Genomic DNA, 22,024 nt, shown 5'->3' with positions numbered 1-22,024 from the left:
AGGGCAGGTGTGCGTTCTTTTTGGGTGGTCACAACCGCTTGGAGGTGTGAATACTTCCCTTCTTTAGCAGGGAGGGCCTCTAGAGAGAGGGAGGGGAAGAGGGGCCCACAGATTACTGCACACTACAGTCAGAGCAACCCAGGGGCAGCCCTGAACAATTGGAGTTTGGGTGGCCTAAGGGAAGAAGTCACAGCTCGTGGGGTTCAGTCACTGCCCGCAGCCTGACATCAGCACCCCTTGCTTAGCTCTAGATTGATGTGGCTGAGCCCTCCCCTCCTATCCTCCATTCACCTCTGCCCTCCTGGTGCTTCCACTGTTGTCCTCATGGCAGCTCTGCTCTCCTGTCTCTTTTCTTGAGTTCTCCACCACAAGCCAGGTGATCCTGGGTGCCAGATGCGCCTCTCCCCTCAGACTGGGATTTCTCCTCCCACTGCCCTCCCTCCTTCCCATCTGGCCCTTCCCAGAGCTTTCCCCTGGGCAGTCTGAAGTAAGTCAAGAGAGCAGAGATTGGCCCCCATTGGGTCCTGTGTAGCTGGAATCCCATGGGGTCCAGACACCCCCTCCTGAAAAGTGAGACTGTGAGGTGTATTAATCATGTTCTTTATTGTCTGCATTTCATGATGGTTTGACATCTTGGTGGGGGGTGGGAGGGCTTGCTGGCTCCGGGAGAGACTGACCCTCCCAGGACTAGCTAATTCCTAGAGGTGATAAAAACTGGCCTGTGAACATGCCTTTCGTATGCAAACCAACCTATCTCGAGTCCATACCCCCAACCACCTCCTTTTTTCTAATTCTCAGGCACCAAGCCACTATTTCCCCCGCCCTAACTCACCCCAGGGCCAGGTACCAGATAACTAGAGACCACCCCTGTACCCCGGTGCCAGCCAGAATTATTCAGATTAGCCAGTCCTGAGCTGTTTATCCTGCCCTGCCTTGCCTTTCCTGTGGAAACTGCAATACAGGCGCTCCCCTCGCGCCTGCGTCTGCCTCCTCACTAAACCTAGTGCATCCCCATGTGGCCCCGCTTGGCATGGCATGCCCCCCTTCTCTCAGGAACTGTAAGTAACAAAAACTTCTTTCAGTGGCATTAACCTCTTCATGTCATCACTCAGTCATCTTTATAAATCAAAGTCTCAGGGGTACAATTAGGACAGAAGGGAGCTTTAGAAAAGAGTTTCATTTAATCTCTCCAGCTGGTGGAATGAAAGCAAGCCTGAGCCCGGGCTGCGTCTTCTTTGCTCCAGCGGAAAGAGTGGGCGACTGCAAAAATTCCCCAGTTCTTCACACTCCCTGAAATTTGATTCTGCTGCTCTTGCTATCAAAAGGTAGAGTTTTTCTCCCAATCTCTGGAACCTGGGCTGGCCCTGTGACTTACTTGGGCCAATAAAGTGTTATAGAAATAAAATGTGCCAGTCACGGAATCTTCAAGAGACCTTGCAAGCTTCCACTTACTTTCAGGTTTGGGACTAAGGTGCGGTTCCAAGATGGCTTGGCATGGCATGGTTACTGATCCTGTCTACAGTTAAAATTTTGATATTTTGTTCATCGTGGATCTTTTGCATTAATTTTGATATTTTAAAATATTGCATTAAAATATTACTTATCTTGATTACCTTTTTTGTGCCCAAGGTAAGTCCCTCACTCATCTCACCCTAATCCTGGTCCTGCTCTCTTAGGACCCTCAGCTGTCACATGAACAAGCCTGGGCTAGCCTGCTGGAAGATGAGAGACACATAGCCCATTCATCCTCATCACCCTAGCCAACAGCCAGCCAACCCCAGAAGCAGAACTGCCCAGCTGACCGGGAGTTGACTGCAAACACATAAGTAAGCCTAGCCGAGACCAGCTGAACCACCAGCTGAGTGCAACCTAATTTGCCAATTCACAGAATTAGTTGTTTTAAGCTACTAAGTTTTGGGGTGCTTATATTATGCAGCAACAGCTGGCTGATACAGAAGGTCACTCAGCAACTCTTGCATGAAACAAGAGGGGAGAGTAAGTGGCTTCTGAGAACGTCCCACAGAGGCAGAAGAGGTGGGGCAGAGGGATCATTCACAATAGGCAACACCATCCTATGCCCAGGTACATCTGGGGCCCTGGGCCTCCACCCACGAGCCCCTCATGACGCTCAGGGAGCCTCATGGAGTTGCCTTTACAGACAGGAAAGACTCACAGAGGCCCAGGGCCAATATGTCTTTCTTCTGACTTCTACTTTGGTGTCCTTTTTAAAATGGCTCCTTCTGTCCCCTTACACAGAATACAGGAGAGGCTGAGTAATGTCCAAAGTGAGGGGGCTGCAGCAGACCCCTACACTCCAAAACCTCTAGTGGAAGACAAAGAATGGGGGAGAGGGAGGTGGCTGAGGAAGCATCTAGGGGACAAGACAGGGCAAGAAGAGGGAGGAAGGAAGGTCCCAAGGATTTCGTTTGTTTTGCAGGGGCCAGGGGCCAGGGAAGTGGACTCAGTCTGAAATGTAGGGGCCCTGGAGTCCAGGCTTCTGGCTCAGCAGTCATTGCCCCTGCAGAGCTGGGTCTGGGTGAAGCACATGGAGCAGACACATCCAGGCTCCCCGGACAGAGGCCTCTCCCGGTGCCCAGCATGACCCAGCCTCCCCTGGTGACAGAAGGTCAGTGACTGCATGACCTTTGCTCCTTGGACCGATGGACTCTTGGGCTGGAGTGTGTGTCCTAGCAGAATCCTCCAGCCCTAAGGAACAGGGACAGCACTGGGCAACTTCTGATGAGGCTCTGGAGTCCTGGAAAGGGTAGGGCAGAGCTCGACTTGGGGAAGAAACTTGCAAGCTGCCTGAAGGTGCAGGAGGTCAGCTGACTTGCTGGCTCTGCCCCTGGGGGATCCAAGTTCCTGGAGCAGCTGTCAGCAGCCATCTGTCTTTAAATCTCCTCATCTCAGGAGCCCCCTCTCAATAGGATCTTGGCTTCCGGACTTGACCTGCTGAGAATGAAGTGAAAGAGGGGTCATCCCCTGAGGGCTGGGACCCCAGGCTGCAAGTCATGAGCAGGGACGCCCTGTTCTCTCTCAGTGAGGACCAGTGACCCAGGAAGAGCCACAACTTTTCCCTCTCCCGCCTCAGGGGTTTCTAGCATCTGGTCTCCATGAGAACAGCTTCTCCACGAGGTCATGTCTTATTTCCATAATAACCCAAGCTCAGAAAGCTCAGAGTCAGGGACAGTGAGATGAGAGGCAACAGAGGTGGGTGGATGAGCAATGGGAGGGGGAGGGCCCCACCTACCTTGGGGTGCAGGCAGGACTACAGGGCACAGGCTTCTCACGGTGGCTGTTGGGCTGTGGCAGAGTTCTCAAGGCCTGTGGAGCAATGGGCGGATGGGTGCTGTGAACACAGTTGGCAGGAGTCCCTGGGGCAGAATGGGGCATAGGGGACTCAGGGTGACTGGGTGCTAAGTGGAGAGGAAGGGGCCCACCCCTTCACTTCCCTCCCCATCTCCTACTGTGCCTCACTCACCCAGGGGCCAGGGCTCTCCAGTGGCTGTGGGGCCCAACTGCACGGGGTGAATGCTGCCCAGGGGGTGTTCCCTGCGTGGGCCATCTTTGGGCCTGAGCGGCAGGACAAGAGGCCAGGAGGTTGGAAGAGTGACCCTGAGCAATGTGCACCCAGCCTGAGTTCTGCCTTGACTGAGTCTCCACCCTTCTGCTCCAGGTCACTCTCTCCAGCTCCCTTCCTGCTCCCTCCTGCAAGGAGCCCTTAGGGTCCAGGCTCCTCTTGAGACTCATGCCCTCCTGGGGCTGCCAGCCCTTCTCTCCAGCCCTGACATTTCTCCCAAGCTCTGGCACCACCCTAGCATCCTGGTACCCTCCAGATGTTGGCATAGCTCAGGTCCCAAAGATGGGTGGACGTCCTCTTTGCCACTTGGTGGCCCTGCTGCCTTTGATGACTCCAAGCCATGCTTGGCTGTTTGTGCCCCTTCCCCCAGGGCCTTGCCACTTCCTTCAATATCTCTTCAAAACAGTTTCCACTGCCCTGAAGACCCCGCCCTGGCGATGTGAAGCAGTTGCTGCCCTCCCTTCTGGCCCCCTGATGCTGACACACCAAGCTCTGATCATCTTGCTCCTCTGCCCATAGACCTGCAACCATGACCATTGTGTCAAGGCCCTCTCAGCTGGCACCTGTACCTGGCTGGGGCCCTGCCCCTGTCTGGGATGCTCTCTGCCCCAATCTCTAGCCCAAACCCTGCCCTCTCCCTCAGCTTGCTTGGAGCACTCCCAAGGCCAGGCTGTGTCAGATGTGGATCTAGGGTGCCTGCCTTGCCCAGTGTCCCAGGGAAGGGACAGCCTGATATCAACCAGGCTTGGTATCACATGACCTTCCACCTAGGTCACAGAGAACTGAGTTAGGGGTGGGTTCTTGGCACAAGGGCAGCCAGTGCCATAGCTGCCAGTGGTGTGGAGTGAAAAGATGTGATGCGCCCAGCGTTTGGGAACTTGAAGGGAGGAGCAGCAGAGATCTAGGCAGAAGAAGTAGCAGAGGGTTGAAAATTCATGACAGAAAGCAGCTAGAGAGGCCTTGAAGGACACAGTGGAAGCAAGAACTGCTATACGAGCTGTTGGAAAAACGGGGCAAAGTCAAGGGTGAGGCAGCCCCCTGGCGGGAGAAGCAGGAGAGGCGGCCAAGAGCGGCTGAACCACAGTGATGGGGAGGGCAGAGGGCCCTGCAGGGATCCACACCCTGGCTTCCCTGGGAGGCCACTGAGGCCTTCTGCTCAAGGCTTCTTTCCCCGTCTTCTGCCCATCTCTCTGCTCTTGAGGGAGAGGCCTGAACCTCCAGCTGCCCCGGGCCCACAAGAGCTCTGAGGAGGAGGAACCACAGGAGTGCGCTCAGGGAGCAGAGACCTAGGTCCTCAGAGCCTACCCCCAGCAGGCGGGGGCCCTCCTTGAGCCCCAGAGGCATTGCCAGAGCCAAGATCCCGGCCGCCGGCAGCAGCACCAGGCCAGGCCGGCCCCGAGGAGCAGAGGCAGCAGGAAACTAAGGATCACCGCCAGCAGGAAGGTACCGCGGTCTGAGGAGGACACGGCGCGTCTGAGTCCTGCGCAGGCGCACCAGCCCAGCCCCGCCCCACTTGCCCCCCATGGGCGCACTTTCAGGCTGCACAGGGCCGCTGTCCACACTGCCGCCAAACCCTGGCTTGTCGCAGGAGGGTGGAGCCCAGCCTGGAGCACAGTGGCAGTTATGGTTACTATTGCAAACCTGCAGATAAGAAAAGAAAAGGAGGGTCGCATGGGATCACGGACCCCAAGGTCACTCTCACCCGTGGAGCCACTTACCCCATGGCCATGGCAGGCAGTCAGGCAGCGCTCCAGCTCCCGGAAGGTGATGTTCTGGCAGCGCCTGTCCTGGCACACCTGTGGGGCAGTGTGTGCACTGGGCAGTGACGCTTTGGCCTGTGGGACTTAAACGGTAGGGCGGGGTCGGGTCGGCAGCACTCACCATTCTAGGTCCACACTGGGTGCCTGGCTCTACCAGGCCCAAGTCAAGCAGGTCCAGCTGGGCACCGGGCAGCAGGAAGGCTCCCCTACAGGTCACCTTGCGGCTGCCTAGGCGGAGGATGGAGTCCACGGGCTCCGTGTGTGGCCTGAGTGGGCTCTGCTCCCCACCCTGGCACTGCAGCTTCCCACACTGCGCGTCCCTGGGGACGAAGTGGACGGTGGTCAAACAGCGTGAAGCATCCCAATTACCCCAACAAGCTCCCAGCTTCCGCTCCCTCGGCTTCACTCCCCACCTCTGCGCACAAGGCACGAAGCCACCCTCGCTGTCCTGGCCGCAGTTCCCGTGGGCATTTCCCGCGGAGTTCACAAGCTGGAAACAGGCCTCAGGGGCTGGGCTGGAGCCTGAGGAAGCATGGGCAGGACCACGCTTTCCGGCCTCAGTCCCCCAACCCTATCTTCCCCAGAGTTGAAAACTCCGCGCAGACCCGAGGATGGCGGCGGCGTCTCACCAGGCCCCCAGAGCTGCTGGCACTGCTGCTCAAGCGTGGGACACGCGCCGTCCCGACAGTAGCCCCGGCCGCTGGCACACGGCGAGCCGTCCAGGAGGTAAATGTCCGGGGGGCAGTATGGGGAGGCGCCCGTGCAGAACTCTGGGAGGTCACAGTCGCCCGCAGCCCAGCGGCATGGCGTGCCCGCGGGCTTCAGCTACGCAGGTGTCCCGGGTGGAGGGAGGGTGGCCGAGGCACAAACAGACAACGGACAGTGAGAAATCCACGCCGATAGGGCGGCCCAGAGGCGGGAGGGCCAGGCGGACGCACGCACAGAGCAGAGCCAGCACCTGCAGGGGGACCTGAGGGCGCCAATCACCCAAGACCAGCAGGTCGGCTCCCAAGCGCCCCCACCCGCAAGCACCCCCGAGCCTCCATGCCCTCACCAGGCAGCGCGCGCAGCAGTCCCCGTGGGTGCACTGGGCCCCCGCACGCAGCGAGCAGTTGTGGGCGAGGCAGCAGGAGTCCGGGCACTCCTGGAGCCAGAAAGGGGAGCAGGAACCAGGTGAGGGCGCAGCTCCCCAGACCTCGGGCGATGGGGGAGAGGGGGCGAGCCTGGGTCCCCGAGGGCCGGGCGCGCAGACCTGACCTGGCCAGCGCCGCAGTCGCACTCCTCGCCCTCCTCCACGAAGCCGTTCCCGCACCTCGCGCGCGGCAACAGGAGCCCAGAGTCCGGCGCATTGGCAAGGCACGCGCCGCCCCCCTTGCGGAAGAAGGCCCGCAGCTGGCGGCGGCTGCAGGCGCTGAACACGCGCGGGAACGGGTGCCTACGGCCGGGGAAGGGCGTCTGGCGTGCGGGGACCACCCCCTCAACCCCCTGCCCTTCTCTGATGATCTCTGCCCCGCCCCCACCCCCGCCCCCGTGCTTGGCCGCACAGCCGCGGGATGCGCCGACACCGCCTGAGCGACGGGTAGCAGCTCGAATCCTCTAAAGGCAGAGCCCAGAGAGGGGAAGTAACCTGCGCGAAGTCACACAGCGAACCTGAGGCAAGAGGATGTGACGCCAGGAGCGGGCAGCCTAGGACTCAAGGTCGAATCCCGACCAAGCGCTGCGACTCCCAGGGTTAGAGTAACGTCGCTAGGTTGTTCTGAAAATAATCTTCATGCTCTCGAGAATCCACTTTACCTGCGTTGCCTCCATTTAAGCCTCATAAACAACTCTCAGGGCGGGTACTATTATCATATACTCATTTTACAGAAGGGGAAACTGAGGGATCTCTGTAGCCGAGCCTCCCCCGCAGTCCGTACCCCGCACCGCGGCGCCCGTACCCAGTGGCTGCTGCCATCACGCAGCCGCCTTGCTCGGCCGCAGCCTCCATGCAGCAGCCGTCGGGGTCGTGGCTGAGGCCAAGGCTGTGACCTATCTCGTGGGCCATGGTGGCTGCAGCGCCAATGGGGAGCTCCGAGTGGTCCTGGGAGGGCGTGGGGACGGTCACTGCGGGCTGCGGGGATGCCCCCAGCCCAGCACCTCTCCTCCGCGTCCTGTCGGGGGCGGAGCTCACCGTGCTCACGCCTCCAGAGCTCTCGGCGCTGCACATGCCCTCGACGGGCGCCAGGCCCACGGTGGCGCCCCGGAAGGCGCGGCCCCTGAGAGTGGAGCGCGGCATGGGCATGACCGGGCGGGGCCGGGAGTCGGGACCACCCGGTGGGGGACCCGCGTGGGGGTCAGAGGCACCCACGTGAGCAGCTGCGCCGAGTCGTGTGGCCTCCGCACCCACAGCCCCCGGCGCCACTGCAGGAAGGCCCAGAGGGTGGCATTCGCGTCCAGTGTGACACGGCTCCGGTCCTGCTCTGTCCACACTTCCAGGCCGGTCACTGCCACCTGAATGTCCAGAGTCCTGAGAATCTGCGGGCAGGCACGGGCTGACGCGGGGACCAGGTGGCCACAGTGTCCGTGCTCCCCCCTGAGGGCGCCCCTCCCTTCTCTTATTCCCTCTCCTCTTCTCCAAGCCTGCCACGTCCTGCTAGGACCTGCTGGTCCCTGTCGGGGTCAACCCCATTAGGGTCTCTCCCTGCAGCCTCCAACCTGGTCCACATAGCTGGCCACCTCCAGGAGACGCTGTTTGGTGTGGTTCAAGTTCCGGCGCTGAGTCAAGAACTGGGAAGGCAGCAATACTGCAGTGTGACGCCTGAGCTGGCCCCATCCCCGCCCCGCCAAGCCCCTTGGGTCTCCTCTCACCAGGGTGTGGTCAGCCACCAAGTACAGCTCCAGGTACCTCCAGCTCCTGTGGGCCTCCCGCCTCTCCTGGGGAGAAGAGGTGGTGACCCTGAGTGGCAGGCTGCTGGGCGTGAGCCCTGACCACCAGCCCCAACCCCCAGAAAGCACCAAGTCAACTTAAAAAATTTGCTAGAACTTGTTTCTTCAGCCTCCAAATAAAAATATCAGGACAGGAGCCGCCAAACTGGGCCATGCAGTCCTGTCTCTTCTGATTTGGAGGGCTATGGATGCCGCATTCCCGCTCCCACCCCTGTCTGTGCCCCTGACCCTGATCTGGGTGGCATGAGAAAGGCTGGCCATGCCCCCTTTGTCCTCGGGGTCCCTATGGCCACAGGCCCCTTTCCAGCTGAGCAGCTGCTCCATCTGGAAGATCTTGTGGGTTGAGAAGTCCTTGGAGTCCCCAGCCGGCCCGGGATGCACGTAGTAGCTGGAATTGCTGCTGAGTGAGATCAGGCCCCTAGGACACAGAGGGGTGCAGAGAGGGGTGTGAGGGAACTCCTTCCCCAGCCCCAGGCCCTGCCCCCTCCCCCTGAACTCCTCACCTCATCCCAGAACAGGTGCTGAGGACTACCCAGGAGTCAGGGAACCCCCTCACGCGCCCATGGTAATGGCAATGATCCTGGAGAGCAAGGGGCCCAGCCCCAAATCTCAGCCAGGGCTGAAGCGGGAAGGGCAAGAGAGAGGGCATAGGGGGGCTGACCCCAACCTCCCCTTAGGAACAGGAGGAGAATGAGGGAGGAGTGTTGTGGAGGCCCTCAGGTTGTGCATCCCCCAGCACCCCTCACTCTGTCCTCAGAGCCCGTAGAATTATCTCACCGTGTAGTTGGGGACCAGCACCATTGGCTGCCCATCTGGGCTGTAGTGGGTTTCTGTGTATCCTGGGGCCAGCAGCCTGCTGGGAGGGGATGTTGTAGGAATCACCTAATTCAGCCCTGCCTCCTCCAGGATGCCCTCCAGCCTTCTCCCTGAATGCTAATTGAGCAGCTCTAGGAGTGAGGCACTTAAGCACCCAAAGTGTGTCTTAGGGAAGGGACTGGAGCAGCTGTGTGTTGCTCAGCTCAGAAAAACCTTAGCCTAGAGGGAGAAAGGTAAAGGGCAGGAAGGAGCCTTGGTGATGGCTTAGATGTAGGAAGTGGGAGTGTGGGAAGCACCAGGGAGGGGCAGGAGAGTTTGGGGTCCCTGTGAGGCCTGCGGCAGGCACCTGGACCCACAGGTCTAGAGCTGGGCAGGAGGGGAGGATTCAGGAGACACTTCAGAGGTGGGACTTGGAGCCAAGGAAGTGTGCTGAACACCCTAGGCAGCCCTGCCTGCTGCCTCCTCTTGTTGGGCATCTGGTCCACCTCCCCACCTCAAAGATCCTTCAAATCTTCTCCTCCAGCCCTCTGGCCCCATATATCTGCCATCTACCCTTCAGTGATGTTCACCCCCTGCTTCCAGAGAAAACAGAATCCCCACCTGCCCACACCTGTCCCTGCCCTGCCTGCCTGAGCAGGGTTCCCCAACCCCACCTTCCCAGACCCCACTCCAGTAATGATTCCATCTTCAGGCTCCATCTCACCAGGGTCCTTCCCACCAAGATGGATCAACCATAAGTCAGTCTCTCTTCCTTAAAGAAAAGCCTTGACCTCCACCTCACCTTGGCCTCTTTATCACCAGACCACCTCAGAGAGCTGTGATGCCTGCTTCTCCACCTTCTCCAGCTTTGCTCCCCTCCCCCACACCACGCACACACACAACCGTAGGAGGTAGGTGACGTGATCACCCCATTTAATGTGTGGGGACATCGAACCCCAGAGAAACTATGGTTAAGCATGGTGGAACCAGAGATGGTTCCCAGTCCATCTGACTCCATGGAGAAGAATAAAACACATGGAGAGTGCTTAGAACAGTGTCTGCAATGAAAAAAGCACTCAATACATAAACAGCTATTGATAATATAGGCTGGACAGTCTCAAGACCCCACGCTCCATCTGGGACACCCACCCCACCCAGCCCACTCTGCCTGCTCATTCACCAGCTCAGAATCTTTGGCTCTGCACCGTCCAGGACACTCAGCACTAAAATGGCCTGTGATCTGACCCTACTGGGACTCCCCAAATTCCTTTCCTGCTGCTCCCTTCCCTGCAGGTGGAGACCCTCTAGGCAGGCAGGCCTGCCTCCCCCTGAATGTGCCTTGACCTTTGTAGCCACTGCCCCTTTGTCCCTGCCATTCTGTCAGCCCGGAGTACCCACTCATCTTTGGACTCCATCTTGGATTCTCTCTTGACTCAGCATAGCCTGTGAGCACCTGCTAGGTGATGCTTACTCATTTCCGGCAGGGAGCTGACAAGATGCTCCTGGGGCTGGGAGGAGGGACGTGCCCCACAGCGAGGCCAACTCAGCCTCAACAGTCCACTTCAGCCTCGAGGGAGGCTGTCGTGGGTTGGCGTGACTCTCCTTGTCCCCTGCACCTCCCCAGAGCCCTTGCCCCCTTTACCCTCCCTCATGGGTGCCTGCCAGTCCCCACCCCCAGCATTGGTCCCTCCCAGAGAAAGGGGCGATTCTTGGCTCCCAGACCCCTCCTTGGCCTGGTACTCACTGGTTCTTCTCCAGCTCCAGCAGGAGCTCCTGGCCTTCAGCCTCCAAGGCCACCAGCCCCGTGTCTAGCTTCAAGACCTGGGTGAGAAGGAGTGCAGGGCTGAGAGCAAGCATCCAGCCCTCCTGCCTGCCAAGGAGCAGGTGGGACGTAGAGCTGGCTGGTGAGGGAGTTCATGGGGCGGGAGTGGGGGGTAGCGGGCACCCCACTTGCCAGGGTGGATGTGGATGGATGTGGGGGTGAGAACATGCAGACAAATGTTCCCAAGCTCAGGATGTTGGTTATTCTGACAACAGCCATTTGACATAGCCTGCTTGGTGCACACCACACCCTCCGTAGAGAGACGAGGGGTCCCAGAAAACTGCCCTGCCTTGCCCAAGGAGACTGGGCCCTTCTTCTGGCCCTCACTCCTCTTCCACGCCCAGAGGCTTCTTCTAAGCAGGCAGGACAGAGGGGTCCTGAAGACATGGCCAGGGAGCCTCGGGTAGGAGGCCAGGCCTCCTCACAACCTCTTGCTTCTATACCTTGCTGCTCCCCGCTCCCTCTAGAATTCAGACTTCACTCCTCCACCTCCAGTTGCGACAAACTCCTCCTGGCACTGAAGTTCCCCTGGATCCCCGCAGGCCTGCCCCATGCCTGTTCCACTGAGCCCATGAAGTAAACACCGATCTCCAAGCGGGCCCAAGAGATAAACACCGGCTTGGCCAGCTCGCCGCTCCTTGCCCTGCCCTCTTTGCCCCTTCCACCCTGTGGGAATACCCCATCTGCCCTCCCTGGCCACTCAGCCTGGCTGGGGGCCCAGAATTGGAGCTGGCCCAGGAGCCTCCTGGAGAGCTGCTGTGTCTTTGGAATGCTTGGCCCTTCTCTTTTATCCCACAGTGCACTGGGCTGGGCCCAAGGCCAAGGGGCTCAGAGTCTTGGGGGGGGTCCTTCCTCTGCAGGTGGGGAGCAGACAGCCCCCATCCCCCTAGCCAAGGGACCCCCAAGGCTCCAAGTGTGAGCTCATATGGCCGGAATGCCGCTTGCTTTATTGGAGAAAGGTTTGCACTAAGGGGAGGCGGCAGCCCGAATGGAAGGCCTCCTTCAGCCCCACCCTCATCCCCAGGGCTCCTGTCTCTCTGCAGCCCCTCCTGTCCTCACTTCTTGCCCTCCTCGTCACCCTGCCTCTCACTTTGCACCCCATCCCCAACCTGAAATCTGGGTGTTTCCTGCCTCTGGGGAGAACTCTCTGCCTCAACTCTGTCTGCTGTCCTCATCTTGGCAGGCTTCCAGAGATAAGGGCCTGTAGTGGGGAAAGCCAGGCCCCTTTGGGATTCCCCTCATGGTCCCAGCCTGGGCCAGACAGAGAGAGAGGTCCACAGTCAGGATGACGCCAGCATGTGTCTCGCCTTCTCTTCTGCTGGTGAGGTCCTGGAGGACAGTCTCAAAGCTTGGGCCAACGCCATTCTTGACCCCTTGAATGGGGGCACCGAGGGGCCGGGGGACCCCAGTGAGAGTTCTAGGTTGGGAGCTGCTGGGCCTGTGGGGGTCTCCCAGCCTTCAAGACAGTGCTCTCCTGCCTTCCTCCTTGCTGGCTTGGACAGTGGGTTGTCTTCTCTGCCTGGAAATTCAGGATAAAGAGAGCTCTCTAGGCTTGGGGACATTGGCCAATGGTTTAAAGTCTCTAGACCTTAGTGAGTCCCAGGCTGCTGGGCTAAAAAGAGCTGTGTGACCTTGAGCAATTTCCCCAACCTCTCTGAGCTTGTTTGCCCCTCTGTGAAATAGACATACGGAGGCTGCTGGCCTCCTGGTTTGCAGCGCAGCTGCTGAGGCACATACCGATGGGGGCATGGTTATTCTGGAAGTGTATAACAGGCACGTGCTGGGAGGAGCTTCGGACAGCAAACTGGAGAAGCAAAATGGGGTGGGCTTGCATCTAGGGGCCACCAGGAGAGTGACCACTGCCCCCTGGCCAGAAGTGGATTCTGCATGAGCCAGTGGAACTGAAGTTTCAGGTCCCTCAATGGCAGGGTCCTGCAGGCACAGCAATGTGTCCAAAGGGTCACATGTTCTGGTAAATTTTACAAAAGGAAGATATTTTGCTGTTTTTTTTAAAGAGGTCCCTGAAAAGCTTCAGGCCCCACAAACTCTGGCCCCATGTCTGCCTGGTGGGGTGGGGGTGGCCCAGATAATTCTGGGAAGGGAGGGACAAGGTTGGGGGGAAGGAAGCCTGAAAATGACTTCCATGTGTGTTGGCTCAGCAGCTGCTGTCTGCCCACCCTCGCCTGCCAACCTTTTGGGGAGGGGCCTAAAGGACTCCAGTGAAACTGCCATGCTGAAATTTGAGGAGGGGCAAAGGGGCTGGGAGACCCTGGGCCCCTGCAGAGGAAGGGATGACGTGGCACTGACCGGCTCCTCCAGGGTGACCATGCGCCAGGGCCGTCCATCCAGGACCCAGTGAGGGGTGACTGGCTCTCCAAGGGTGTTTCCTGGGGTGAGGACAGAGCACAGGGTGAGGGGACCTGAGGAACATAGGGGATTGGGGGGACAATAGAGGGGCGGGGTTAGAGGACATCAGCAAGGAGGAAGGAGAAACTCCATCTTCAACACACAAAGGCTTAGCCTGGAGAAGGTGGGCACCCATGGGGTATCCTTGGAACTGAGAAGCCACCTGGGAGGTGGCAGAAGCGAGACAGAGGAGCCTGGGAAGGACAGCTCAGCTGGGTAGGTGGGAGCCCGACTGACCTCGGGCAGGGGGGCTTGGGGTCAAAGATCACAAGAAAGAGACCAAGGCCCGGATGCAGAGGGGAAAGGAAAGGGGAGGTAGCTTCCGGTATTTTTAGCCTGGGCAGCAGATGCCTTCAGGGTGAGAAATCTGTGAAGAGAAGATGCTTGTGTCTCCCCCACCATCTGAGAAAAACAACAGCCAGATGTTATCTTGGGAGGCCCACTTTGCCCAGAGCTCCCCTTGGGGGCTTCCTGCTGGAGGCAGGGCTTCCAGGGACTCTGGCCCAGAAGCCCCCTCCTTGTGTCTTCAAGGTGGGGGCTGGGGGACAGAGCCTGAGTGCTCCCAGCCCTGGTGTGCCTAAGGGGGCTCCAGGAGGAGCCAAGCATTACTCAGAAGGCATCTGGAATGCTCCCCTGGAATGCCACTGCCCCCCCCCCCACCCCCCACAGCTGGGCCCCAGCAACACTCAGCACACCCTCCCTGAAGCAGCAAGGCCCCAGGCAGCCCTCCCACCCCTCTGGCACTCAGTGCCAGGGGAAACCCAGCCTCCAGAACCGATAGCTCCCCAGCCCCGACCCAGCCCTGGCCCCAGTCCTGCCCAGGCTGAGATGGCTGCCTTGGAAATGGCTCAGCTACTCCTGGGCCCCCCCAACTCCCCTCTCCTCCTCCATCTCCTCTCCCAGACCCTGACCATCAAAGACCTAGAGTAGCAGCAGCTCCAGGAGCCCCTCTTCCCCAAGAAGCCCTCCCTGACTGGATGAGTGAGTTGCCATCAGGCAGGTAGGGATGGAGGCAGGGGTAGGGTGGGGGTGAGGACACGTGGCCTTGACATGGAGGCTGAAGGGCCTGTGGGGAGGGGTCTGAGTACCTCTGGGGAAAATGGGGAGGGGCCGTCTCTCACTCAGAGAGGACTTAACTGGATGTGGAGAACCAGCAGAATGCCTGGGGACTGTCCCCAAAGGCACGAGGGTTTTCATCCCTCCCCCTCGGGGCTCCAGAACAGAGGAGGGCCCTATATGTATTGGGTTCCTGCCTCCCCGTTCTCTGGAACCCACCACCCTCAGGCTGCCCAGCCCAGCCCTTCCCACCTCCTCCCTGGTTGCCCTTCCTGTCCCCTCTCTGGCACTTGACTGACAGGACTCTGCCAATCCTCCCACCCACTTGGAGAGGTCATCGCGGTCTGCCCTGTCTCACAGAGGGTCTGGAGAGGCTACACTGGCAGAGACGAGCTGCAGTTTTCCCCCAGGGCCCAGCTAACAGGCACTTTCTGTTTGAGGCCGTCCTTCTCTATCTAACCAAACAAGGCAACAATATAAACGATATACACACCGCCTCCAGGCCCCGGGATGACGGGGTGAGCATGGGGTGAGTGTGGAGGCCACAGTTAGTCCACTAGCCTGAGGGCACAGCAGGGAATCCTGGGGGCCAGTGAGCTGGGGGCTTCCCGGAGGAGGGAGACCCACCAAGCCCTAAGGGAATGGTCGCACTGGTGAATGGAGCCTGCGGTTGGTCAGAGCAGAGAATCCAGACAGAGGGCTGGGGTGGGGGGCTGCTAGGCAGCTGCTCGGTGGCGAAACGGCCCTGTGCTCCCGGGCGCGCAGTCCCGTGGGTTCAGACCTTCCATCCCCTTGCCGTGGCCTCGGCTGCCCCTCGGGGCGCACCCGCGCCCACGTCCTCACCTGGAAACGTCTTAGCCCCCAACACCCGCCACCGTGGCCGCACTAGTAGCAGCAGCAGCAGCAACGCCGGCGACCCTCGAGCTGTCCGGGCCCCCCGGCCCATAGCTGTGAGCGCCTCTGCCTCCAAGCTGCGGCTCCCGGCTCCGGGCTCCGCCTCGGCTGGATAGCGGCCGACCCACGCCCCATGCCGCCCAGCCCGCCGGCTCTGCCCCCGCCCGCGCCCGGTCCCGGCCCGCAGCCCCTCCCCGCGAGACCCCGCCCGCCGCGCCCTGGGGAGCCAGGACGACTGCCCGGGCCGAGCGGCCGTCTAGGGGGTAGAGGGGCAGAGGCGGGAATCTGCGGCCGCCCCCCACCCCCCCCCCCCCCCCCCCGCCGGGGACCCGCCCGCGCCCTCCCGCCCCATAGATCTCGTGGGAGTGGAGGATGGAGATGGGGCAGGAACCCCCGGGAAGGACCTTTGAGGACTATAGCCGGGGGACAGAGGCCAGGGCTAGGGGCTACCTGTTGCTACCCGGGTCGGCGCAGGGTGCGCCCCCCTCTGTGGTCTCCTGGGGCAAACCTCTGTCCCAGTCCTGCCATCACCCTGCCCAGAGGCGTCCCGGCGGCAGCCCGGTGGAAGTGCCCCTAGGAGAAGGGAGGCCGGGCGACTGCGACAGGGAGGTGCGGCCGGCGCCCCAAACCAGTCTCTGTGCTGCAGTGGCCCCCAGCCCCTGTCCCCGGGGCGGGCGGATGGGTGCGGGGAGCGAGCGGAGGCCGCGGTCCTGAGAGCTGGGCGCTGGCGAAGGCGAGGCTGGGGGACAGGGCGCAGGGGACAGCCCCTTGTCCCTGGCCGGGGCCCGGGGAAGAACTGTATGTACAAAGCCATAGACGCCGAGACGTGGGGGATCCTTCCGGCCTCGGTGACATCTGTTTCTTGTTTTCAAGTTTCGTTTGTGTAGTAAGTAGTAAATCCGGACAGCGAACCGCAAGTATTCCGACTATTTGGTTTTTTCTTTTTTTTAATTTTTTGAAGATTTTATTTTTCTCCTTTTTCTCCCCGAAGCCCCCCGGTACATAGTTGTATATTCTTCGTTGTGGGTCCTTCTAGTTGTGGCACGTGGGACGCTGCCTCAGCGTGGTTCGATGAGCAGTGCCATGTCCGCGCCCAGGATTCGAACCGACGAAACACTGGGCCGCCTGCAGCGGAGCGCGCGAACTTAACCACTCGGCCACGGGGCCAGTCCCTGTTTTTGAGAATTGAAAATGTGGCAGTTGGGTGAGTAAGAGTTCCAGCAGCGAGGCATAGCTGGGTTCGCCTGATTCAAATGTCAGAAAGTAGGAGGAGGACCGGCCTGGTGGCGCAGCGGTTAAGTGCCAACGTTCTGCTTCGGTGGCGCGGGGTTCCCCGGTTCGGATCCGGGGTGCTGACATGGCACCGCTTGGCAAGCCATGCTGTGGTAGGCGTCCCACATATAAAGTGGAGGAAGATGGGCACGGATGTTAACTCAGGGCCAGTCTTCCTCAGCAAAAAGAGGAGGATTGGCAGTAGATATTAGCTCAGGGCTAATCTTCCTCAAAAAGAAAAAAAAAACATAGGATGAGATGTTTAAAGGAACATCCTTCCCTCTTCTGTCTCCATCCTCTCAGCCCACATCGCCGTATTATTAGCTTCTCATATAAACTTTTAGATTATTTTGTACGTACCTAAGACAATATAGATATAGTTTTTCTCTTATTAACATTTTTCTGCCTCTTGATTTTTTTTTTTGCTTGGTACACCTTGGAGATCCTTCATATCAGTGTGTTTAGAGTGGTCTCATTATCACTATTCTTATGATTATTACTATTATCCTATTAGTATTACCTTGGGTTTTAAGTCAACTTTAGTAAGGTGTAATTTGCATACAATAAAATGTACTTATTTTATGTGTACAGTTAGATGAGTTTTAATAAATTTATACACCTGTGTAATCACCACCACAATCCGGATACAGCCTTTTTATCACTGCCCAAAAGTTCCCCTGTGCCCCTTCCAGCCAATCTCTCCCACTCTCAGCCCCAGGCAACCACTGATCTGCTCTCTGTCTATGGTAGGTTTTGCTTATTCCAGAACGTCATATAAATGGAGTCATAAAGCAGGTACTCTTTTCTGTCTGGCTTCCTTCCCTTTTTCTGTTTTTGAGATTCATCTACATTGTTTCGTGTATCAGTAATTTGTAGTTCTGAGTATGTTCCTTGGGATGAGGATAGTGGGATTTCTCTGTTCCCCAGTTAGGTATTTGGGTTCTTTTCCAGTTTGGGACTCTTCTAAATACAGCTGCTGCAAAACTGCTATGGAAGTCTTTGTATGGACATATGTTTTAATTTCTCATCTGCAAATACCCAGTAGAATTGCAGGGTCAGTCATATGGTAAGGAATATTTGATTTTTTAAGAAACTATTTTCTAAAGTGGCTGTCCCATTTCCGTTCCCACAAGCAATGGATGAGAGTTCCAGTTCCTCTACAATCTCACCAACATTTAGTGTTGTCAATCTTTTTAATTTTAGCCATTCTAGTGGATGCGTAGCTACCGTTTATTCTTACATTGAATGCTACCATTTGTTCATACAGTTCCCTCTTGGGCATATAAATGGTTTCAATCCTTTTGCTATTACAAATAATGCTGGAATGGATAATCTGATACACAAGTTTATCTGTGAGATGAATTCCTACAAGTGGGATTACTAGATCAAAGAATAGGTGTGTTTGTGATTTGGGTAGATTCAGTCACATTGCCCTCCAGTTTGTGCCATTTTACAATTGCACTAGCAATATCTGAAGTATTGTTTCCCACAGCCTTACCAACACAGTATCAAGCTGTGATATTCGCTAGTCTGAAAGTGAATGTGCAGGTTTAATGTGCATTTCTCTTACCAGCAAGGTTGAATGTTGGTTCAAACACTTAAGAGCCATTCATATTTCCTTTTCGCTAATTACCTGTTCATATCTGCAGCCCATTTTTCTATTGGGTAGTTGGTCTTTCTCTTACCAACTTGAAGGAGCTCTTTATACATAAAGGAAATTAACCCTTTGCAAATATTTCCCCCAGTTTGTGAAATGTATCCAGCCTGTTCCATGAGGCTTTCATTCAGTTATATTCATTGCTGGGTTGCATTCGATTGGGCAAATATAACCACATTTTTTTTTTCATTGATTCTACTGTTGCTGGACATTTGGATGATTCCTAGTTTTGAGATGTTACCAAAAATGCTGCAATGGGACATTGGTGTGCATGTGACCTTGGTTTCCTCCCTTTACCTGTTCTGCTTCCTCCATCTCTTTACTCGTTTCCCCTGGGAAACATGAATACGTTACTTGCACATGAAACCTCGTCTCGAGGAACCTAATACAGACATAGATGGCTTTGGTCATGCTGAGGGCTCCAGTGTAGACAGGCTGGAGAGGCATCAACCCCTTCCTCTGTGGATGACTAAAGCGGGTCACCGTGGGTGCTGACAGCAGCAGAAGCCACACTTCAAGGACAGAGTTCCCTGATCCAGGATTCCCTGGCTAGGTGAGCTAGGCGACAAAGAGCAAGGAATCCTGTCACGCCCAGGGGCCATTTTGCTATCTCTTCTAGTGTTCAGGGAGGATTTGGGGAAGAATAGGAGAGGACAGAATGACCAAGGCTCCTTCTTGAACCAGGGGCACAACTGGAGATTCCAAAAGAGAATGTGGATCCTGAGAAAGGAGAAATCTGAAGATACAAGTCCTAACTATAGTAAAGGAAACAGTTCGGAAGAGGAAGAGACAGGCAGCTAAGAAAGCCCCAGAGATCATAGTGACGGGACCACACCAAATATGTGGTCTGGCAGGGCCTGGTGAGAGCTGGGAGGTAGCTCAAGCCCCAAAAGAGTTGAGGACCCAGAAAAGAGAGCAGACCCCCAGAGTGGCGAGATTCTGAATGCAGAGGGGGCAGCTTTGGTGTGGACATCCGGGAGAGAAGAAGGGAAGGCCCTTTCTCCTCTGGCAAAAAACAGCCAACTGGTGAACTCCTGCTCACACTGCTGACCACGGCTTTGGTATCTCCTTGTCAGGGATGCCCCCTGACCCAAAGCCAGGTTCCTGACCCCTGCACCGTACTTCTTGCTGCACCACATTTCACACGGCATTACAGTTGCTCATTTCCTTGTCTCTCTCCCAGACCTGATCTCCACGAGATCTGGAACTTTGTCCTTCTTTCGCTGCCTGGAACAGGGCCTGGCTAATATCACAGGGGGAACATGTGGCCTAGGGGGCAGGCGGGGCTTGGAGTAATCCCTGCAGAGTGGACATCTCCCAAACCCGGACGAGCTATGTCCAAGCATGCCAGAGGAATTTCTGCCGAAATCTCAGAGCAACTGTTTGTTTACATTTGGAGGTTGCAGAGCAGGGTGCGGGGGGCCATTGGCCCAAAGTTGAGGAAGATGGATCCCAGAAGGGCCACTGATCATGGTGTTCAAGCCTGATGACACCATGGGAGAGATGATTCATGAGATGGCTTGTTGGTGTCTCTCTCCAGAAGGGCGTGTGTCCTGGGAAATAAGCAAACTAATGAGAGTTAAACTTTTGAAGTTCTCACGCAGTGGGCGGCACTCACTATCTGAAAACAGGACTCATCCTGAAGAGTGACCAGGAACAGGGTGTCCCAGTGAGGTGATGCCAACTCTGGCCCACAGAGATGTCCCGTGTGGCACCTGGAGATGACAAGCCAATGCTTGGGTGAATCAGAAAAACTCACACTTGTGCATGGAGGGCCCCAAAGGCACAGTCAAGGCTCTGGCGCATCTAAAGGGGACCATGATGTCCCTTGGCAAGATGAAGGGGTGCTTTAAAAAAATGTATGATCAGCCGGAATTTGGGTAGAGTGCCCTAGATAGCCAACATAAAAGGTGGAGATTTTTGAAAACCTTCCTACTGAAGTATACCATATTTTCAGAAAAGTGTGGGTGTCCCAGGTGCCCAGTTCAATCACTTTTCACAAAGTGAACACACCATAACACCTGCCCCCAGACCAAGAGGCAGCACGCTCTGGGCCCCCGGAAAGCCCCCCTGTGTTCCCTCCCAATCACAACCTTACCTGTAAGTAACCACTGTTTTGGCTTCCGTCACCATTGATTAGCTTTGCCTGCTCTTGAACTCACAAGAATGAAATGGTACAGTCTGCATTGTTTAGCATCTGCCTCCTTTCACTCAACATTATGTTTGGGAGTATTGCCCATGAAGCGTGTGGTTGTAGCTCCTGCTCACTGCTGCATAATATTCCATTGTGTGAGCATAGCACATTTTATTTATCCATTCTATTGCTGACGTGCATTTGTTGTTTCCAGTTTGGGGCTATTATGAATAGCATGACTGTGAATGTTTTAGTACAAGTCTCACAGTGGATATAAACCCTTAATCTTTTTGAGTAAGTGTCCAGGGATGGAATTTCAGGGTCATAGTGATGCGGGGTCGGTGAGCCGAGGAGTCGAAAGAAAGATTTCTTAGACTCTCAAGATCTGGCAGTAGTGCTCTTTTATTTAGAGAATAGTGTGGAATAGCATGGGGACAGGACCCATGGGCAGTCAGAGCTTCTGCTGCTGCCGCTTCTGCTGCCCCCGCTGGCATGGGGACAGGGCCCATGGGCAGGCAGAGCTGCTGCTGCTGCCCCCGCTGGCATGGGGACAGGACCCATGGGCAGTCAGAGCTTCTGCTGCTGCCGCTTCTGCTGCCCCCGCTGGCATGGGGACAGGACCCATGGGCAGGCAGAGCTGGTGCGTGGGGACAGGACCCACGGGCGGTCAGAGCTCCTGCTGCTGCCCCGAGTTGAGGGTTAGGGCTAATTTTCTAAGGCATGGGTACGTGACTTATTTTTACTGGAGAAAAGAAAAGATGATGTAAAAAGTCATTAAATGATTTCAGTGCAGATGGGGTCTGGTTATTGTGCGGTCATATAACTTTAGATACGAATCTGGCCATATAGATCGGCATGCAGGTGAGGATCCCCTGGGCTTCTCTCCCTGGGACAGTCCTAATTCATACCATAAAAAAAGTCCACTGGGTCGTATAGTTTGGCATGTAGGCCAGGTCACCTTGGGCTTCTCTAGCTGGGGCAGCCTTAATCCACATCAATAGGGCAGGAGTGTTTTAGCTTTAATAGATAATGTCAAACAGTTTTCCAAAGTCATCATTACATACTGTATTATTCCATTTATGTAAGTTCAAAAACAGACAAATTCACTCTATGCTGTTAGAAGTCAAGATAGTAGCTACCTTCGGGGGTTGTGACTGGAAGGGGTCACAAAGGAGACTCTGGGGTGCTGATGATGGTTTGTTTCTTGATCTGGATGCTGGTTACATGGGTGTGTTAACTTTTTGAAAAGTCATTGAGCTGTACACTTATAACGTGTGCACTTTTCTGTGTGTGTTATACTTGAATTAAAAGCTTATTTTAAGTCTTGAGGAGCCTCAGCCTCCGGGAGTGGACACAACTACCCTCTCTGAGAATCCTCCAGTCTCAGGGGAACCTATACCTCCCGGGAGGTACACCGAAGCAGAGGAAGACTCCCAAGTCAGAGGTTCCCAAAGGCCACCGGAGCCACCCCTTCTGAGGCCACCTGTGGACGTCCCCTCACCCTCCTTTCCCAGCCTCGAAACACCTGGCTGCATTTGGCTTGCTCTCTTCCGATCCCACCTCTGGATTTAGCCCACACTTTCCACCCTCCCACTCAACAACAATGTAGAAAAACCAGTGCTTATTAAGCGCTGGTCATTGTGGGCAGTGGAGGGGAGAAGCGCCCAGAGCCTCCAGGAGCAGGAAGGGGCACAAATCACTTAAGTATAAGGCAGTTTATTGT

At 56.6% G+C, this 22,024-nt stretch overlaps 1 protein-coding gene across 11 annotated transcripts; it reads right to left on the bottom strand.

Moving 5' to 3' along the window:
• Nucleotides 1–583: 583 nt before the first annotated feature.
• Nucleotides 584–15,398, bottom strand: ADAM33 (ADAM metallopeptidase domain 33). 11 transcript variants are annotated; one of them, XM_014867100.3, is made up of 22 exons: nucleotides 15,188–15,398; nucleotides 13,190–13,269; nucleotides 10,805–10,881; nucleotides 9,043–9,118; nucleotides 8,769–8,845; nucleotides 8,494–8,683; nucleotides 8,188–8,253; nucleotides 8,035–8,106; nucleotides 7,688–7,854; nucleotides 7,511–7,595; nucleotides 7,278–7,420; nucleotides 6,598–6,775; nucleotides 6,395–6,484; nucleotides 5,970–6,165; nucleotides 5,754–5,862; nucleotides 5,462–5,660; nucleotides 5,299–5,376; nucleotides 5,113–5,221; nucleotides 4,886–5,033; nucleotides 3,482–3,573; nucleotides 3,251–3,374; nucleotides 584–2,952 (listed from the first exon to the last, which is right to left on the bottom strand). In XM_014867100.3, exons 1-22 carry the CDS (start codon nucleotides 15,288–15,290, stop codon nucleotides 2,907–2,909), a joined length of 2,505 nt encoding a protein of 834 aa, XP_014722586.2. In that variant the 5' UTR covers nucleotides 15,291–15,398; the 3' UTR covers nucleotides 584–2,906. The 11 variants fall into 11 exon arrangements, 9 of the variants coding, with proteins under 9 accessions (XP_014722586.2, XP_014722583.2, XP_014722585.2 ...); XM_014867097.3 differs by having other exon boundaries at nucleotides 9,043–9,121; nucleotides 15,188–15,397; XM_014867099.3 differs by having other exon boundaries at nucleotides 584–2,949; nucleotides 9,043–9,121; nucleotides 15,188–15,397.
• Between the last annotated feature and the right edge of the window lie 6,626 nt (nucleotides 15,399–22,024).

The sequence above is a fragment of the Equus asinus genome, chromosome 15, assembly GCF_041296235.1.
Source record: "Equus asinus isolate D_3611 breed Donkey chromosome 15, EquAss-T2T_v2, whole genome shotgun sequence".
In the NCBI taxonomy this organism is placed as follows: domain Eukaryota; kingdom Metazoa; phylum Chordata; class Mammalia; order Perissodactyla; family Equidae; genus Equus; species Equus asinus.
The sequence above is the reverse complement of the archived record's forward strand: the minus strand, read 5'-3'. Positions and strand labels throughout refer to the sequence as shown.